Source organism: Rhinoraja longicauda, chromosome 34, assembly GCF_053455715.1.
Source record: "Rhinoraja longicauda isolate Sanriku21f chromosome 34, sRhiLon1.1, whole genome shotgun sequence".
NCBI lineage: Eukaryota > Metazoa > Chordata > Chondrichthyes > Rajiformes > Arhynchobatidae > Rhinoraja > Rhinoraja longicauda.
The window spans coordinates 16,630,243-16,647,995 of NC_135986.1; the positions used below are offsets into that span (position 1 = coordinate 16,630,243).

At 46.5% G+C, this 17,753-nt stretch overlaps 1 protein-coding gene across 1 annotated transcript; it reads right to left on the minus strand.

Moving 5' to 3' along the window:
• Positions 1 to 5,509: 5,509 nt before the first annotated feature.
• Positions 5,510 to 7,705, minus strand: LOC144609612 (putative G-protein coupled receptor 139). Its single transcript, XM_078428110.1, has 2 exons — positions 7,636 to 7,705; positions 5,510 to 6,447 (listed from the first exon to the last, which is right to left on the minus strand). Exons 1-2 carry the CDS (start codon positions 7,703 to 7,705, stop codon positions 5,510 to 5,512), a joined length of 1,008 nt encoding a protein of 335 aa, XP_078284236.1.
• Between the last annotated feature and the right edge of the window lie 10,048 nt (positions 7,706 to 17,753).

Sequence of the window (17,753 nt, forward strand, 5' to 3'; positions counted from 1 at the left end):
GGGGGATGTGGTGAGAATGGGGAGGGGAGGAGGTGGAGGGGAGGAGGGGACGGGAGGTGGCGAGGGGAGGAGGGGCGAAGGAAGAGGGAGGGAATGGTATGCGCGGGTTTTTAAAAACTTTAAAATGTGAATAACATTAAAAATATAACACCGATTTCAGTGAAACTTCTTCCATTAGCACAAATGTGACGATGGTGATTCAGGTGGGCCTAAAATTGTCACGATATCGTGTACCGTTTTGGCTGTAGTTCTGGAACAAACAAACAAGAGTTTCAGCAAAGAGATGGTATTGGGGAGAGGGAAGTGACACTGATGGAGAATTGGTTGAGGAAGGACATCCTTGCTATTGAGGCAGTGCGACGTCCGTTCACGAGGTTAATCCCCGGGATGGTAGGACTGTCATATGAGGAACGATTTGGAAGATGGGCTGATATTCACTGGAATTTAGTAGGATGAGTGGGGATCTTATAGAAACGTATAAAGTTATAAATGGACTGGACAAGTTGGATGCAGGAAAAATGTTCCCAATTTTGGGGGAGTCCAGAAGCAGGGGCTACAGTCTAAGAATAAAGGGGAGGCCATTTTAAACTGAAATGAGAAAAAACGTTTTCACCCAGACAGTTGTGAAAATTTGGAGTTCTCTTGCACAGACGGCAATCGAGGCCAATTCACTGGATGAATTTAAAAGAGAGTTATATAGAGCTCCAAGGGCTAGCGGGATCAAGGGATATGGGGAGAAGGCTGGCAGGGGTTACTGATTGTTGATCATCAGTCATAATCACAATGAATGGCGGTGCTGGCTCGAAGGGACGAATGGCCTCCTCCTGCACCAATTTTCTGTTTCTATGTTTACACGGACTTTATGTGGATAGATCAAGGAGACGTTATCATAGTCGCCATCGAACAGCATGGGTAGTGGTAGACAGAGAAGGAAAAGTGTTCAAAGGCGAGCAGATTCCACGGACTAACTCAGCACGGGAAAAAGAATGAGTAGCCTCGACGAGGTCCTCAAGTTAGGAAAATGAAAGAGATTGATTATTTATACCGACATTACTTGAAGGTTATAGACGTCCGTTTGGGGTTGAACATGAATATAGGGTGGCCTTGGCACGAAGGGGATATGTCACCTCATCTACAGGACACATACCAGACGAATAATATGTTAAAAACCTGATAGCAGTAGCCTCCATTTGAGGTGTGGCTGCGATGAGGGCAAGCGCCCACAAAAAAGATTCGACCCCAAACAGGAAGGAATTGTTTATGCAAATAAAGTAGTTAGAGCATTAATGGAAGAAACAAATGGGAATCGACAGAGGACACAAGTCTTGCCACCATAAATAAAACAACTAATGTGGCAGAGGAAATAAAGCACATCCAGGATTCTGCAGAAAACGCAGAGTGGGAAACACAGAGGGGAGTTCCGGATTGCAACGGAGTGTGGTGGGAGGATTGGAAAAAATATCTCCAGCTTCTACCCAAGCAATCATGTTAAAAGTTTACCATGGATAGCACAAATAGGAAGAGAAAGAATGCAAAATCAGATTAACCGTTGTTTATGGTGGAAAGGGATGGGCAGAGATGTGGCTGTTCATTGCCAATTGTGCAAACTTTTGCGCAAATCGAGCCGGGAAGGCATTGAAAATGTGAATGGGTAATAAACTCAGGCCAAGGGGGATTACGGGAACATCTACAGAAGATTTCGCTGGACCCTTCTCGCAGTCGAGAAATAAAAATTGTTTAGGGCTAATTCAATACTTTACCCATGGGTAGCTTAATTCCCATGTCGGTATTGCACCACTGGAACAGTGGCACAAATTCTGGCTGAAGAGGTATTACTTCGATGGGGCATCCCCTTCATCCAGACTCTGATCGTGGAAAACAATTCACAGGGATTGCGATGAGGGAGCCCTGCGAGCTGTTCACGATTAAACAGCGATTTCATATTCCTCACCAGTTAGACTTGCGTGGAGCACAGAGAAGCAGGCCGTTTAAAAACGGTGTAAAGAGTGCAGGATATGGGAAGGCAGGGTCACCGCTGGAGCTTCTGGAAACTTCACTTCCAGGAATTATGTCCATGTGCAGCTCCTGAGTGAACGTGTTGGGCAACTTGAGAAGCAGTTGGTTGACATCAGATCCATCCGGGAAGACGTGAGTTTCGTGGACAGGACCTACAGTGAGGCTGTCACGCCATGGATACAGGAAGAGCAAAGGTGGTTGATTGTGGGAAAGGGCAGTCCAGGTGGATTGCATGAGATCCCGGTGGCTATGCCGAATGAAAACAGGTAGATCCTCTCGGGGCAGAAGATGCTTCCAGTCCGAATGTCGGACAGGTCGGTGGCTCCAATACCAACGATGAGACTCGACCGGTGAGACCGGCGTCGGGCAGAGCCATAGTGGTGTTTGACTCCATTCTCAACGGTGCGGACAGGAGATTCTGTGGTGGGAGGCGAGACTCGAGGATGGTCTGTTGCCCCCCTGGTGCCCGGTTTAACGATGTCACGCACCGACTTCAGAAGGTAAACAGCCAGAAGTAGTTGTGCACGTCGGCACAAACGACGTCGGGAGGAAGAGGAAGAAGGTTCTGCATCGCGAGTTTAAGGAGTTAGGAAGAAGACTAAAGAGAAGGACTTCTAGGGTGGTTATCTCTGGATTGCTTCCTGTACCTCGTGCTGGCGAGGACAGGAACTGGGAGATAGGGGGATATGATTGTATGGCTGCGAGGCTGGTGCAGGGAGCAGGGATTTAGATTTATAGACCATTGGGATCTCTTCTAGGGTAGGGGTGACCTGCAGAAAAAACGGGTTACACCTTAAATGGAGCGGGACCAGCGTTCTGGCAGGCAGGTTTGCTAGTGCTGCACGTGTGGGTTTAAACTAAATAGTGTGGGGGAGGGGTTGATAAATGGGGAATATAAAGGTGTAGTTAAAGGGGAAGTCATTACAGGAAAAGCTGCAAACGACTCCCGAATTAATGGGAAGAAATGTTCGAGAAGGGATAAGAGAATAAGTTCGGGGCCAATAGTGACCGGTGTGAGAGGGGAGGTGAATACCGAAGTTAAAGTGTTGTATTTGAATGCGCGAAGTACAAAAACTAAAGTGGATGAGCATGAGGCTCAGTTAGATATTGGCAAGTATGATGTTGTGGGAATTACAGAGACATAGCTGCAAGAGGAGCAGGGCTGGGAACTGAATATCCAGGGGTATACGACCTATCGAAAAGACATGCAGGTGGGCAGAGAGGGTGGAGTCGCTCAGTTGGTAAGGAATGATATTCAGTCCCCTGCATATGGTGACATGGAATCAGGAGATGTAGAATCAGTATGGACAGAACTGTGGAATTGTAAGGGTAAAAAGACCATAAAGGAAGTTATGTACAGGTCCCCAAACAGTATATAGTGTGCAAATTGAATCGAGTTAAATTTGGCATGTCGCAATGGTAATGCTACAGTGTTTATGGGAGATTTCAACCTGCAGTTAGACTGGGAAAATCGGCTTGGCAATGGACCACAAGAAAGGCATTTTGTGGAGTGCCTCCGAGATGGATCCTTAGAGCAGCTGGTACTGGAGACTACCGGGGAGAAGGCAATTCTGGATTTAGTGTTGTTTAATGAACTCGATTCGAGTTAGGAGAATAGTGGGCAAGATTAGAGCATATGGTATTGGGGGTAGGGTGCTGACATGGATAGGACATTTGGTTGGCAGAGAAGAACAAAGAGTAGGGATTAATGGGTCCCTTTCAGAATGGCAGGCAGCGACTAGTGGGGCAAAGGCAAGGCTCGGAGCTGGGACCGCAGCTGTTTACAATATATATTAATGACTTAGATGAAGGGATGAAAATAAACATTAGCAAATTTGCGGACGACACAAAGCTAGGTGGCAGTGTGAACTGTGAGGAGGATGCTATGAGGATGCAGGGTGACTTGGACAGGTTGTGTGAGTGGGCAGATGCACGGCAGATGCAGTTTAATGTGGATAAATGTGAGATTATCCACTTTGGTGGTAAGGAAAGGAAGGAAAATTATTACCTGAATGGTTTCAAGTTAGGAAATGAGAATGTACAAAGAGATCTGGGTGTCTTTGTTCATCAGTCACTTAAAGTTATCATGCAGGTACACCAGGCAGTGAAGAAAGCTAATGGCATGTTGCCCTTTATGACAAGAGGAGTTGAATATAGGAGCAAATAGGTCTTTTTGCAGTTGTACAGGGCCCCAGTGAGACCACACCTGGACTACTATGTGCTGTTTTTGTCTCTAAATTTGAGGAAGGACATTCTTGCTATTGAGGAAGTGCAGCGTAATTTACTACGTTAATTCCAGGAATGGCGGGACTGTCGTATGTCGAAGGATTGGAGCGACTAGGCATGTATACAGTGGAATTTAGGATGATAGGGGATCTTATTGAAACATATAAGATTATTAAGGGATTGGACACGCTCGAGGCAGGCAACAGGTTCCCAATGTTGGGAGAGTCCAGAACCAGGGGCCACAGTTTAAGAATAAGGGGTGGGCCTTTAGAACGGAGATGAGGAAAAACGTTTTTACTGAGAGTTGTAAATCTGTGGAATTCTCTGCCTCAGAAAGCAGTGGAGGCCAATTCTCTGGATGCTTTCAAGGGAAAGCTAGATACGCTAATTGATGGCGGAGTCAGGGGATATGGGGAGAAGGCAGGAACGGGGTACTGATTGTGAATGATCAGCCATGATCACATTGAATGTCGGTGCTGGCTCGTAGTCTATTGTCTACTATCACCATCCGTAGACTTCTAGAATGGTGGAGCGAATGAACAGAACACTAAAGAAGAGTCTGACTATATCCTGACTGCTCCTGATGAATATTGTGCCTCGATTGGAGAAGGACTGGAAGGAAAATCTTGGGAGCTATGGACCACTGAATCTAACATCTGCGGTATGAAACTTACTGAAGACGATTCTGAGACACGAAATTCATGCGCACGTGTATAGACAGTGGCTAACGTGGGACAGTCAACACAGCTTTGTACGAGGGAGAACGTGTCTCAGTAATTTTATTGGGTGTTTGAAGAAGCAACCAAGGAAGTTGTCGAGGGCTAGGACGTAGACAATATTTGGAAGACACTTGGACAAGTACATGGATAACAAATATTTGGTGGGATATGGACCAAATGCTGGCACTTGAGTCCAGCTTGGATGGGGAAACTTGATCGGCATGTAAGTGTTGGGCTGAAGGGCCAGCTCGGGCAAAATTGACACAAAGTGTTGGGGGAGTTTATCCGGCCGGGCTGCATTTGCAGAGGATGTGCATAGGTGATGATTCCCATCGCGACCATTCAGACTGATTTCCTTGCTGTATGACTGTACGACTTTATGAGATGCTTTCGCTGTTGATATGGTCACGGATTTCAAGAAGGTTCTTGCATCAAAAAACATAATTTTATTCAGGGTCCATTTAATCGAGAACCCCATGGTACTTATACACACAGAGTAAAACACATACAACGTCATCTAAAGGCAAAGGCTGGGAGATATCCGTTACTCATCGGCTTTCGACATTTAAGACGACAGTGTTCTTTTTCTTAACAAATGTTAATAGGAATGTCCATGGATATTTTAACACTGTTACCAGCTCCAATCTGAATTTAGTCTGAGTAGCTGCATAAACGCACGTATTAGTGCAGGAGCTCAGATACATTAGCATGTACCCGGCTTCAGTGGCGATGTAGCCAGGCTCGGAGTAATCGCCGGTATAATGCGCGGTTCCTGCCAGTCTAGTGGTCAAAAAGCTCACGGCCACCGTCACCCACAAGAGGATAAAACTGCCCGAAACACTGAAGAGTAATATGATGGACTTCTTCCGGCCTTCCATTTCCGGATCCTTCTGCAACTGACTGCCCTGCGCCCGCAGTCTCTTACGCACTTTACTGGCCATTATAATACGCCTGACCGTCAAACAGTTAAACAAAGATATCAGAGAAAAAGGTATAATTACGCTTAAAATGCTCTGCAGAAATGAGAAGGCGGCACCCAGGGGTGATGTAATGAACCATACGGTGGGTTGGCAGCCCCAGTAAACACCTTTAACTGTACGAACATGTTTATATTCAAATATATAGGGGACGCTCTGTAAATGCAGAAGCAACGACACGGTTGTAATGCCAGCAACAGCGGTCCTCACTGTACAATACACCGCCTTAAACTTGTGACAACATATCGCGACAAATCGGTCGGCCGTGAATAAGACTGTGTACCAGACGGCGATATGCAAACTGGTTGACATGAAATATAGAACGATCTTACAGGCGGATGTGTAGGACAGGAAGGACGCAGGGAATTGGTACATCACGATATGATACCCAATTACACAGAAGATCATCACCAGGAGATCAGCCGTTGCCATTACGACCATATAGAGGGAGATACATTTGGAAAGCCCGCATTTCCCTCGAAGTAGGACGACCACTGTGAGCAGGTTCGCTGTTGAAAAATAAACAAAGTGTGAGCAACGGAATCGAATGCAATGATGAGGTGATTATCGTAGCCAGTGGTGGAAGTACTGCCCCAGACATTGTCTGTAATTAGCAGGGACAATTGTGCAAATGGACGAACTTCTTCCTCAGCCACTGAAGTGAGCCTCGGTCCAGGCGACACTTTGACACCGGCATTGGCGAGGCCGCAGCGCTGAGTTTTACAGGTTCACGTCGGAAATTGTAACCGAGGGGCTGTATTATCGATCACTCTCCAGCATTGCTCCCCCAATGCAAGAACAGAAAGTTGCCAGATGCATGTTTCAGAGCAACCACTTCTCCCAGAACATTGATTCATCACGATATGATATCCAATTACACAGACGATCATCACCTGGAGATTAGCCGTTGCCATTGCGATTATATAGAGGGAGAACAGTTCGGCAGGTACATGGCGTGGACATTGTTTGAGGGATGTGGACCAAGTGCAAGCAGGTGGAACTAGTGCACCTGGGACATGTTGGCCGGTGTGTGCAAGGTAGGCCGAAGGGCCTGTTTCCACACTGGATCACTCTATGATTCCATCACCCTATAACCAATGGAGAGGGAGCCACCGCGATAAAGATAGAGAGTTAAATGGAGAGATAGATTAAGATGCACAGGCAAATAGAGAGATAGATAGCTAGGTAGGGTGAAATCCAAAGCAATTCACGAGGGCAACTGGAAATCAAGCGGAACCTCCGCTTGCTCGAAAGAACATTTAACGATATGAGCATAATAATCACAGGCGCCAAGGTGTTCCCGTTGGTATCTAGTGGAACGGCCAGTATTACGAGCAAATGAAACGCACACTAAATTTCAAAACACCTTGTTGGTTGAAGATGCCAACAGTCCGCAAAGTCACCAAGTATAAATGGGCAGCGACCACCCGCAGTGGCAAAGTAATCACTTCTATGGACAATTTGTTGCAATCTGTGAGCAGCTGGGTATCTGGGACTCAGCGGTGGGTGTCAGCATTCGTTCATGTATATAGCGGAGCTAGCTGGGTTTCCGCTATCTATTCTTTGCCGGGCCTGCGTGCCAGCAAGTTTTGTGGTGGGTTTCGCCAGGCAGTGATATAGCAAAACACACAGCACATAATCAGACTCTGTCCCCCCAACATTCGGACAGTTACAGCGGACAAGATACAGCGACTTACCCGGAACTCCAAAAATTGCGAGAGCCGGGTAGAAAATGTTCCTTGCAAGTCGGATTGTTGGTAGAACCATTGTTCAGCGCAACGTGCGTACTGTGCCAAATCCGTGGCGTGCCCGTGGGGTCTGAGATCGCTGCCTTTTATACAGCTGCCTGTTTCCCGGCGGGGGAAACATAGTTACACAATGATGGTTCGTTATGTTTAGTAAACAAGCATGGCGCCGTTTCCCTATCAGTGCCCATGCGATCCGCGGGGAGCATTCAAAGCCTCGTTGGTTAGTTCGTTGATTATAGGTAATGGTGGAGAACAATCGCAACGGTGTTTCGCGCATTTCTGGCACAAATACCCTGTTGCCTATCATATTTTTATCATTACCTTCATATTATTTGATCATGGTTCGTAAAAATTTCAGTCATATTTTACAGATTAATATTCGTTTCGCGCATGACAATCACTGATCTTGAATCCAGCCACACATTACACGAATATTACAGGATGTCATTTAGATCTATATTTGGACTGAGTACTACTTTTTAATACAAGCGCTGTGATCCCACTCACATAAACGTTATTGTCTGACCTTCCATCACAACTAATTCAGTCGCTTTTGTTCAAGAAATACCGGCGATGGGAACATTAACCTGACTGTCGATAATCCTATGTAGACACGTCAGAGGTTTCTTAGCATATCTCTAACAGCAGGCGATGACTTTTGCAATATATCACCAGTGCAGTTTCCGCTGCGAATTCTGACTTTGAATACTCTCTCTCTAACTGGTGATGAATATTGTTTTATGAACATTTGTTTCCAATTAATGTTTCCACCTTGGCAAAATGTTTCCGATTATCTAACGTGACCTAACCGAAGTTCATAGACCATAGGATATAGGAACAGAATTAGGCCATTCAGCCCGTTGAATCTACTCCGCCATTCAGTCATGGTTGGTCCATATTCACCCTCAATCCCATTATCATGCGTTACCCCCATAACTATTAACGTCCTTCCGAATCAAAGACATATCAATCTCCTCCTTACAAATAGGCAATCGCTTGGCATTCACATCGAATGGAACATTTAGTTCGGCATGTCTATTAATATTCATGTGCCTATCCAAAAGCCTCTTAAACGCCACTGTCGTATTGGATATATTTATTTCTCGAATAAGGTATATTTTGAAATTTAAAGTGGGTAGCTGTCTGTGTTTGGAGGCGGAGAGGCCCATGATTGTCACTTCAGAGCTCCAATCGAAGGCTTAAAGGACAATGTAAATGTTCGCAGTCCAAACTGACTGATGATAATGCTTGCCTTCCGAATCGCTCATCAGCACAGAGCGAGCGGACAGGTTATTTAATGCGTGCTCCCAGCGGGTTCTGGTCATTTACGTGTCTGAAGCCGACGAACGAAATTCCAGAGCTCCCAAAAAAGGGCACCAAGAAACCCGTGTTCAAAGCAGCTCCTAAGAGCGGCAACAAACGCAAGAGATCAAGGGAGGAGAGTTACGCCATCTACATCTAAAAAGTTATGAAGCAGGTTCACCTGGACGCCGGCATCTCCTCCAAGGTCATGGGTATCATGAACTCGATCGTGCACGATATTTTTGAGCGCATCGCGGGCGAGGTTTAGTTAGATGGAGTGGTCAAGAAGGGTTTTGCAGCATTGGCCTTCATCTGTCAGGGTATATTGAGTAAAGTTGGGATGATGTGCTCCAGTCGTGCAAGGATTGGCGAGGCCGCATTTTGGATTATTGTGTTCAGATTTGGGTACCCTGGGTAGGATATCACTAAGCTGGAAAGAGTGCAGAGAAGATTTACGAGGATGTTGCCAAGACTACGGAGCCTGATCTGTTGGGAGAGGCTGAGGAAGCGAAAACGCTATTCTCCATTCAGGAGGGTGAGGGTTGATCCTACAGTGGCGTATAAGATCATGGGTGGGATAGTTTCAGTAAATGCACAGTCTTTTCCACAGGGTAGGGGAATCAAGAACCAGAGGACTTGGTTCATGGTGTATGGGAGGATATTTAATAGGAACCTGATGGTCACCTTTTTCACATACAGGTTGGTGGATAAAAGGAACAAGCTTCAATGGAAATCGTCCAGGCAGGCATGATAACAACATTTAAAAGACATCTGGGCAGGTACACCAACGGAAAATGCTTATAGGTATATGGGCCATACACGGGCAGGTGGACGAGTGTAGATGGGGCATCGTGGTCAACAGAGGCAAGTTGGGATAAAGGGCCAGTTTCCGTGTTGGATGATAATCATCTCCCGGGACAACCAAACGCCACATGCCTGCTGCTGTGCGGGGAGCTGGCCAAGCACGCCATGTCAGAAGGAAACAAAGGCAGTGACCAAGTACACCAGCTGCAAGTAAGGATACACACAAGTTGAGAAAATCAACCCACAAACACAACAGTTCTATCGAGAGCCCCTGAAAATCTCACTGAAAGAGGTGTAGCACAATTTCAATATGGAGTTGCAGCAAAATCGACGAGTTTTGCTCCGACATGGGTTTCTTCCCTTTACTATTTTCCCTCTTGGAGTTGGCAACCTTACATTTTATCCATACTCTGTTCCATCTGCCACATTCACAGCCATTCGCGTCTCTCGTCCATGTCCCCCAAACCCACTCTGCAACCTTCTCACCACTGACACCGCCACCTTGCGCTGTAACTCCAGGAGACTTGGAAATATTACACTGAGTCTCTTATCCACACCACTGACGTAAGCTCTGAACAGGTGGGGCCCAGTCCTGATCTATCCAGTCATAGAGTTGTACTGTATGGAAACTGGCCCTTCACCCCATCTTGTCCATTCGAAACAGACTTTATAACTGAGCTGGTATAATTTGCTTCGGTTTATCCTATATCCTTACAAACCTTTCCTATCCACGTAAATGTCCAAATGTTTTTGAATCTTTGCTCTTGTTTCCACCTCTACAACTTTCTCTGGCAGCTCGTTCCATGTACTCACCATCCTCATCATGAAGAAATGTCACCTCAGTCTCTTTTCAATCTTTTCCCTCTGACCTTCAACATCTGACCTCTAGTCATGATTGGAGACCGGATAAAAAACGGGATTAAGACCGATCATTCATCTTGTCTATTCTCCTCATGACTTTTTAAATCTCTACAAAGGCACCTCTCAACCTCCTATGCTCCAGGTGAAAAAATCCCAGGCAATCCTGCTACTTCATATAACTCAAGCTTTCAAATCAGTGACATCCTGGTGAATCTTTTCTGCACTCTATCCAATCTAGTGGCATCCTTGCGAGGGCTTGGTGACCCGAACTACACACAGTAGTCCACTGTAACCACACAGTAGTGTAGTCCATGCAACCACACAGTTGTCCATGCAACTACACAGTAGTCGCATAGCTGGGACATGTTGGCCGGTGTGGGGAAGTGGGGTCGAAGAGCCTGTTTCCACGCTTTATCACTCTATTGCTATATGGCTGTTTGACACTCACCGACTGTTGGATGGCGACATCACTGGACGTAAAGGGGATTGCAACAGAGCAAGAAATGGTCGTCATAAAGCAGTTACACGCAAACTGAAGGAACCGGGTCTGTCCGAATCCACAGAAATTCTGAACTGTTGACATCCCGCTTCGCCGATTGCTTTGAGCCGAACCGTCTTCACGGACGCTCAATCTCGCCCATTGTCTTTGCTTCGAAGGCAGCCCGGTGTCCGTTAATTTTACTTGATGGCCTTTAAGGTCGTTAATGAATCAGTCAGTCAGTGATGTTGTGGAATTACTGAGTGGGGAACCGCCCGCTGCCTGCATGCCCAGTGATGATGAGCGGATAGAACATGGTGGGAGATATGTCAAGGACAATGGCGCCACTGATGTTCTTCAGTAGAGATAGAGCGGAGGAATATTGGAATCAAGGAACGTTAACAGCAACGATGGTGACCATTCGCTTATCCCTGTACAAATAATTCAAAATGTGAATCCAGCTGAATCCACCTTCCGGCACTGAGCCGTGGCCCTGCGGCTGACGGCTCTTCCAATGCACATCTCAGTGTTGTGTGAACGCGATGGGGTTGCTGCCTGTCCTGAAGTCGGCATCGAGGTCCATTCCAGTGCCCCCCTTTGACCTAATTTTCCCTTCAAACCTTCATTCATTTATCTAAAAAAACGCAATTATTTAGCGTCGAACAGTATTTCCCCTTTACTCGATCTCGTGAATTGCTCAAGTTTCAGTACAGTCGATAGCGAATAGGGTTGTCAGTGGGACTGATGCGATACCGAATCCGTCTTCTCCCAATTTGGAAACATCATGTGTAGAGAGACGTGAGGCAGACACATGGTACACAAGGGAGGCTCAAAGTCGCTGCTGGGAGAGCTGCTGCATCACAGACGCAGAGACACCAGCTCGACCCAGATCTCGGCTGCCGTTTGTGTGGAGATTGCTTGTGAGCGAGGTGGTTCCCAATTGTATCTCCGGTTTCACACAAAATCCCAAAGACGTGCGTCATGGCAGCTTAATTGCATTCTGCGAAATTGTCCAGAGTGTGCAGCAGGGCTGCAGTGCTATTTTTTCAGGTGCTGAGCTGTCACTGGTGCCTGAGCGGCCGCTGTTAAATTCCCCGCTAGTTCAAATTCCCCGCTGTTTATTTTGGCTTTTTTTTACAGGGGTGCCGGAGCGGCGCTCCGGTGAGCTCCGGCAGAACTGCACCCCTGGCGTGCAGTGAGTGGATGCGAGCGTGGAATAACATGGGACCAGTGGGAACGGGTTATCAATGCTCGGTGTGGACAAAGTGCGCGTCGGACATGTTTTCCAGTAGTATCTCTAAATTGAATCTTAAATCGCTTTCTCGGTACTGCCCCACACAGGCCCATCACTCCATCAGTACTACCACACATTGCGTCACTACATCAGAACTACCCGCAATATATCGTTCCATCAATACTACCCCACAGTGTAGCAATCCATCAGAGCTATCCCACAGTGTGTCATTCCATCAGAACTACCCCACTGTGTCACCCCATCGGTACTACTCACAGTTTAGCACTTAATAAGCTGTACACCACTGTGCGTTATTCCATCAGTACTAGCCCACAGCGAGTCGCTCGATCTGAAATACACAATGTGTTACTGCATCAGTATTACGCCACAGTGTGTCACTCCATCAGTTCTGTCCAATAATATGTCACAGCAACAGTTCTACCGTGCAGTGTGTCACCCCATCAGAATAATCACAGAATGTCCCATTACATCAGGACAACATCACACTGTGGTATTCCATCAGTACTAGCCCAACGTGTCATCCCATCGGTACGACACCAGAGTGTGTCATTACATTAGTACCCCGCCACACTGTCCCACCCAATCCGTATTGCTCCACAGTTGCCAATCCATTAGTACTAACCCACAGTGTGACACACTATCGGTACTACCCCAGCGTGTCTCTACATAAGTACCAGCCCACAGTGTGTCACTTTATCAGTACTTCCCAACAGTGCGCCACTCCATCAGTGCTACCACACATCGTGTCACTCCATCTTTACTACCCCACAGTGTGTCACCACATCAGTACTAACCCACAGTGTGTTATCCATCAGTAATACTTCGCAGTGTGGTAGTGTATCACTCCATCAGTACTACCCTACAGTGTGTTATTCCATCAGTAGTACCAGAGTGTGTCACTCAATGGGTACTACTCCACAGTATGTCACTCCATCAGTACTACCCTAAAGTGTGTCATTCCATCAGTACTACCATAGTTTGTTACTCAATATTATCCCACACTGTGTCACTCCGTCAGTACTAGCAGACAGTGTATCATTTCAACAGTCTTACCCCACAGTGTGTCACCCCATCAGTAGTACCACACAGGTCATCACTCCATCCGTTTAATCTCACAGGTTGTCACTCCATCAGTACAACCCAGCGTGTCACTCCATTAGTTCAACCCCACAGTGCGCCACACCATCAGTACTCCTCCACAGTGCGTCACTCCATCAGTGCTATCCCTTAGTGTGCAACTCCATCAGTACTATCCCACAGTTTGTCATAGTAACAGAACTTCTTCACAGTGCGTCAATCCATCAGTACTACCCTGGTGTGTCACTCCATCAGAACTACCACAGAATGTGTCATTCCATCAGCACTTGTCCACAGTGCCATACCATCGGTTCTATCCCAGAATTTGTCATTACATCAGTATTCCGACATACTGTACCACTCCATCAGTATTACTCCACTTTGTGCCATTCCACCAGTGATAACCCGCAGCGTGTCAGTACATCGGAACAACCCCCCGTGTGTAACACCATCAGAACACCCTCACGATATTTCACTCCAAAAGTACTACCCCAAAATGTGTCACTCCATCAATCATATAGCATAGTTTGTCAGGCAACCAGTACTGCTCCAAAGATTGTCGCTCCATGCTACTCCTCATTGGGTACTGCGTCAGTGCTAGGTCACAATATGTCACTGGATCGCTACTACCTCACAATGAGTCATTCCATCAGTACTTCTCCACACTGTGTCCATCCATCGGTAGCACCACACAGCGTGCCACTTCATCAGTGCTGCCCCACCGTGTGCAACTCCATCAGTACTATCCCAGTCTATCAATCTATCAGTAATAGCGCACAGTGTGTCATTCCCTCAGTCCTACCCAATAGTGTGTCAATCCAGTTGAACAAACGGGCATATGAAGGCATGAGAGGGGAGTTGGCCAAGGTCGACTGGAAAAGGATCCTAGTAGGAAGGACGGTCGACAGCAATGGCAGGAATTTCTGGGCATAATCCAGAAGATGCAGGATCACTTCATTCCAAAGAGGAATAAAGATTCTGAGGGCAGTAAAAGGCAACCGTGGCTGACAAGGGAAGTTAGGGATGGAATGATACTAAAAGAAAAGATGTATAACATAGCAAAGAGCAACGGGAAGCCAGAGGACCAGGGAGACTTTCAAAGGACAACAGCAGATAACAAAACGGTCACTACTGGCTGAAAGGAGGTGTACGAGGGTATGCTGGCCAATAATATCAACATAGAAACATAGAAAATAGGTGCAGGAGGATATCATTTGGCCCTTCGAACCAGCACGCCGTTCATTGTGATCATGGCTGATCATTCATAATCAGCAACCTGTGCATGTCTTCTCCCCATATCCCTTGATTCCACTAGCCCCGAGAGCTCTATCTAACTCTCTTTTAAATTCATCCAGTGAATTTTCCTCCACTGCATTCTGTGGCAGAGAATTTCACAACTTCACAACTCTCTGGGTGAAAAAGATTCTTGTCACCTCCGTTTTAAATGCACCCTCTCCTTTATTTTTAGACTGTGGCCTCTGGTTCTAAACTCACCCAACATTGTGAACGTCTTTCCCGCATCCAGCTTGTCCAGTCATTTTATAATTTTATACGTGTCCAGCCCAGTGTTTCCAATCTTGCCTCATATGACAGTCTCGCCATCCCGGGGATTAATCTCGTGAACCTACGCTGCACGCTCTCAATAGCAATGACGTCCTTCCTTAAAATAGGCGACCAAAACTTCACACAATACTCCAGATATGGTCTCACCACTTCATCAGTAACACCGCTGCGTGTGTCAGTCCATCAGTACTATCCTAGTTAGTCATATCAACAGCAATAGCGCACAGGGTGTCATTCCATCAGTACTAGACGACAGTGGGTGACCACCGCAGTACCACCGCACAGCGTCAATCCATCAGTCCTACCCCAGTGTGTCACTCCATCAGAACTACCACAGAATTACACTAGAACAACCCCCAAAGTGTCATTCGATCAATACCAGCCCAGTGTGTCATTCTATCGATACTACCACACAGTGTGTCAATAGACAATAGACAATAGGCAATAGGTGCAGGAGGAGGCCATTGGGCCCTTCTCCCCAGCACCGCCATTCAATGTGATCATGGCTGATCATTCTCAATCAGTACCCCGTTCCTGCCTTCTCCCCATACCCCCTGACTCCGCTAACCTTAAGAGCTCTATCCAGCTCTCTCTTGAATGCATTCAGAGAATTGGCATCCACTGACTTTTGAGGCAGAGAATTCCACAGATTCACAACTCTCTGACAGAAAAAGTTTTTCCTCATCTCAGTTGTAAAAGGTCTACCCCTTATTTTTAAACTGTGGCCCTTTGTTCTGTGCTCCCCCAACATTGGGAACATGTTTCTTGCCTCTAACGTGTCCAACCCCTTAATAGTCATACGTTTCGATAAGATCTCCTCTCATCCTTCTAAATTCCAGTGTCATTACATTAGTACTACGATACACTGTGCCACTCCATCAGTATGACTTTTCAGTGTGCTATTTCAACAGTACGACCCCACAGTGTGACACACCACCAGTACTATTTCACAGTGTCATTCCATCAGTAGTAATCAACAGTGTGTCACTCCATCAGAACCACCCCGAAGTGTGTCACTCGCCTTGGCTGGGAGTCGCTGGAGTCAAGACGCACCAAAACCCGCTTATGTACTGTCTGCAAAGGGACTCATGGCATCATCCCCCGTAACATATCTCACTTTATTCAATCCAATACCCATAAATTTACAAGAGAGTCCTCAGGTCACTTCATTTATACTAAAATTAGAGCAAACGAAAATAGCTACCTCCAGTCACTATATCCATGGACTATCCCAGAGTGTTACATCCTTCCCGATACCACCAGATGTGCACTAACCTTGTCACTCTTCAAGTCACAGCTCGACAACGTAGACATGGATCATCTCACCAAACATGCCCACATAAAAATCTAAATAACCCTTTTGCAACCAGTACCCACGCGAGCGAAACTTGCACGAGATATCCCAGCTGTTTGCGGTTGTGCAGTAGAAAACAGAAAAGAATACAGAAAAATCTGTACTATTCCACAGTATGTCCCTGCGTCAGAACTACTCCACAGTGTGCCTCTCCATCGGTACTACCACACAATGAGTCACTCCATCAGTACTACCCCGCCGTCTGTCATTCCAGCAGTCCTACCCAGTAGTGTGACACTCTTTCAATACTACTCCACGGTTTGTGATAACAACAGTACTACCGCACAGCGTGTCACTCCGTCAGTACAATCGCGCAGTGTCACTCCATCAGACATACCCCAGAAAGTGTCATTACATCAGTACAACACCACAATGTGTCACTCCATTAGGAGTACCCCAGAATGTTTCATTCCAACAGTGCTAGCCCAATCTGCGATCATATCGGTACTACCACTACACACTACACACGGTGTGTAGTACTACGCCGCAGTGCGTGATTCAACCAGTACTACCCCATAGTTTGACGGTCCATCAGTACAACATCACAGTGTCATTCCATCACTGCCAGCACACAGTGTGTCACTGTATCAGTGGTACGCCACTGTGGCACCCCATCTCTTCTACCTCACAGTGTATCAAACTATCAGTACAACTACACAGTGTTTAGCTCCGTCGGTACGATTCCACAGCTTGTCACTAGATTAGTATTGCTTCAGTGTGTCGCTGCATCAGCACTACCCCACAGTGTGACACTCCATCTGCGCCACCACAAATCGTGTAATTCCATCAGCACTACTCCGCAGTTTGTCACTCCATCAGTTCAAACCCACAGTCTGTCACCTCATCAGCACTACTCCGCAGTATGTCACTCCTTCAGCACAACCCACAGTTTGTCACTCCGTCAGTATTACCCCATAGTGTGTCACTCATTCTGTAATACCCACAGTGTGTATCTACATGAATACTACTCCACAGTGTTTCATTCCATCAGTAGTGTCCCACCGTGTGTTCAACCGTCACTATCATCCCATAGTGTTTCACTCCATCAGTACTACTACATAATGTGTCATTCTATCAGTACCACCACGCAGTATGTCATACCATCAGTACTGCCCCAACGTGTTTCATGAAATCAATACTATGCCACAGTATGTCACTGACATGGATAGAAAATTGGTTGACGGACAGAAAGCAAAGAGTGGGGATAAATGAGTCCCTTTCGGAATGGCAGGCAGTGACCAGTGGGGTACCGCAAGGTTCGGTGCTGGGACCCCAGCTATTTACGATATACATTAATGACTTAGATGAAGGGATTAAAAGTACCATTAGCAAATTTGCAGATGATACTAAGATGGGGGGTAGTGTGAATTGTG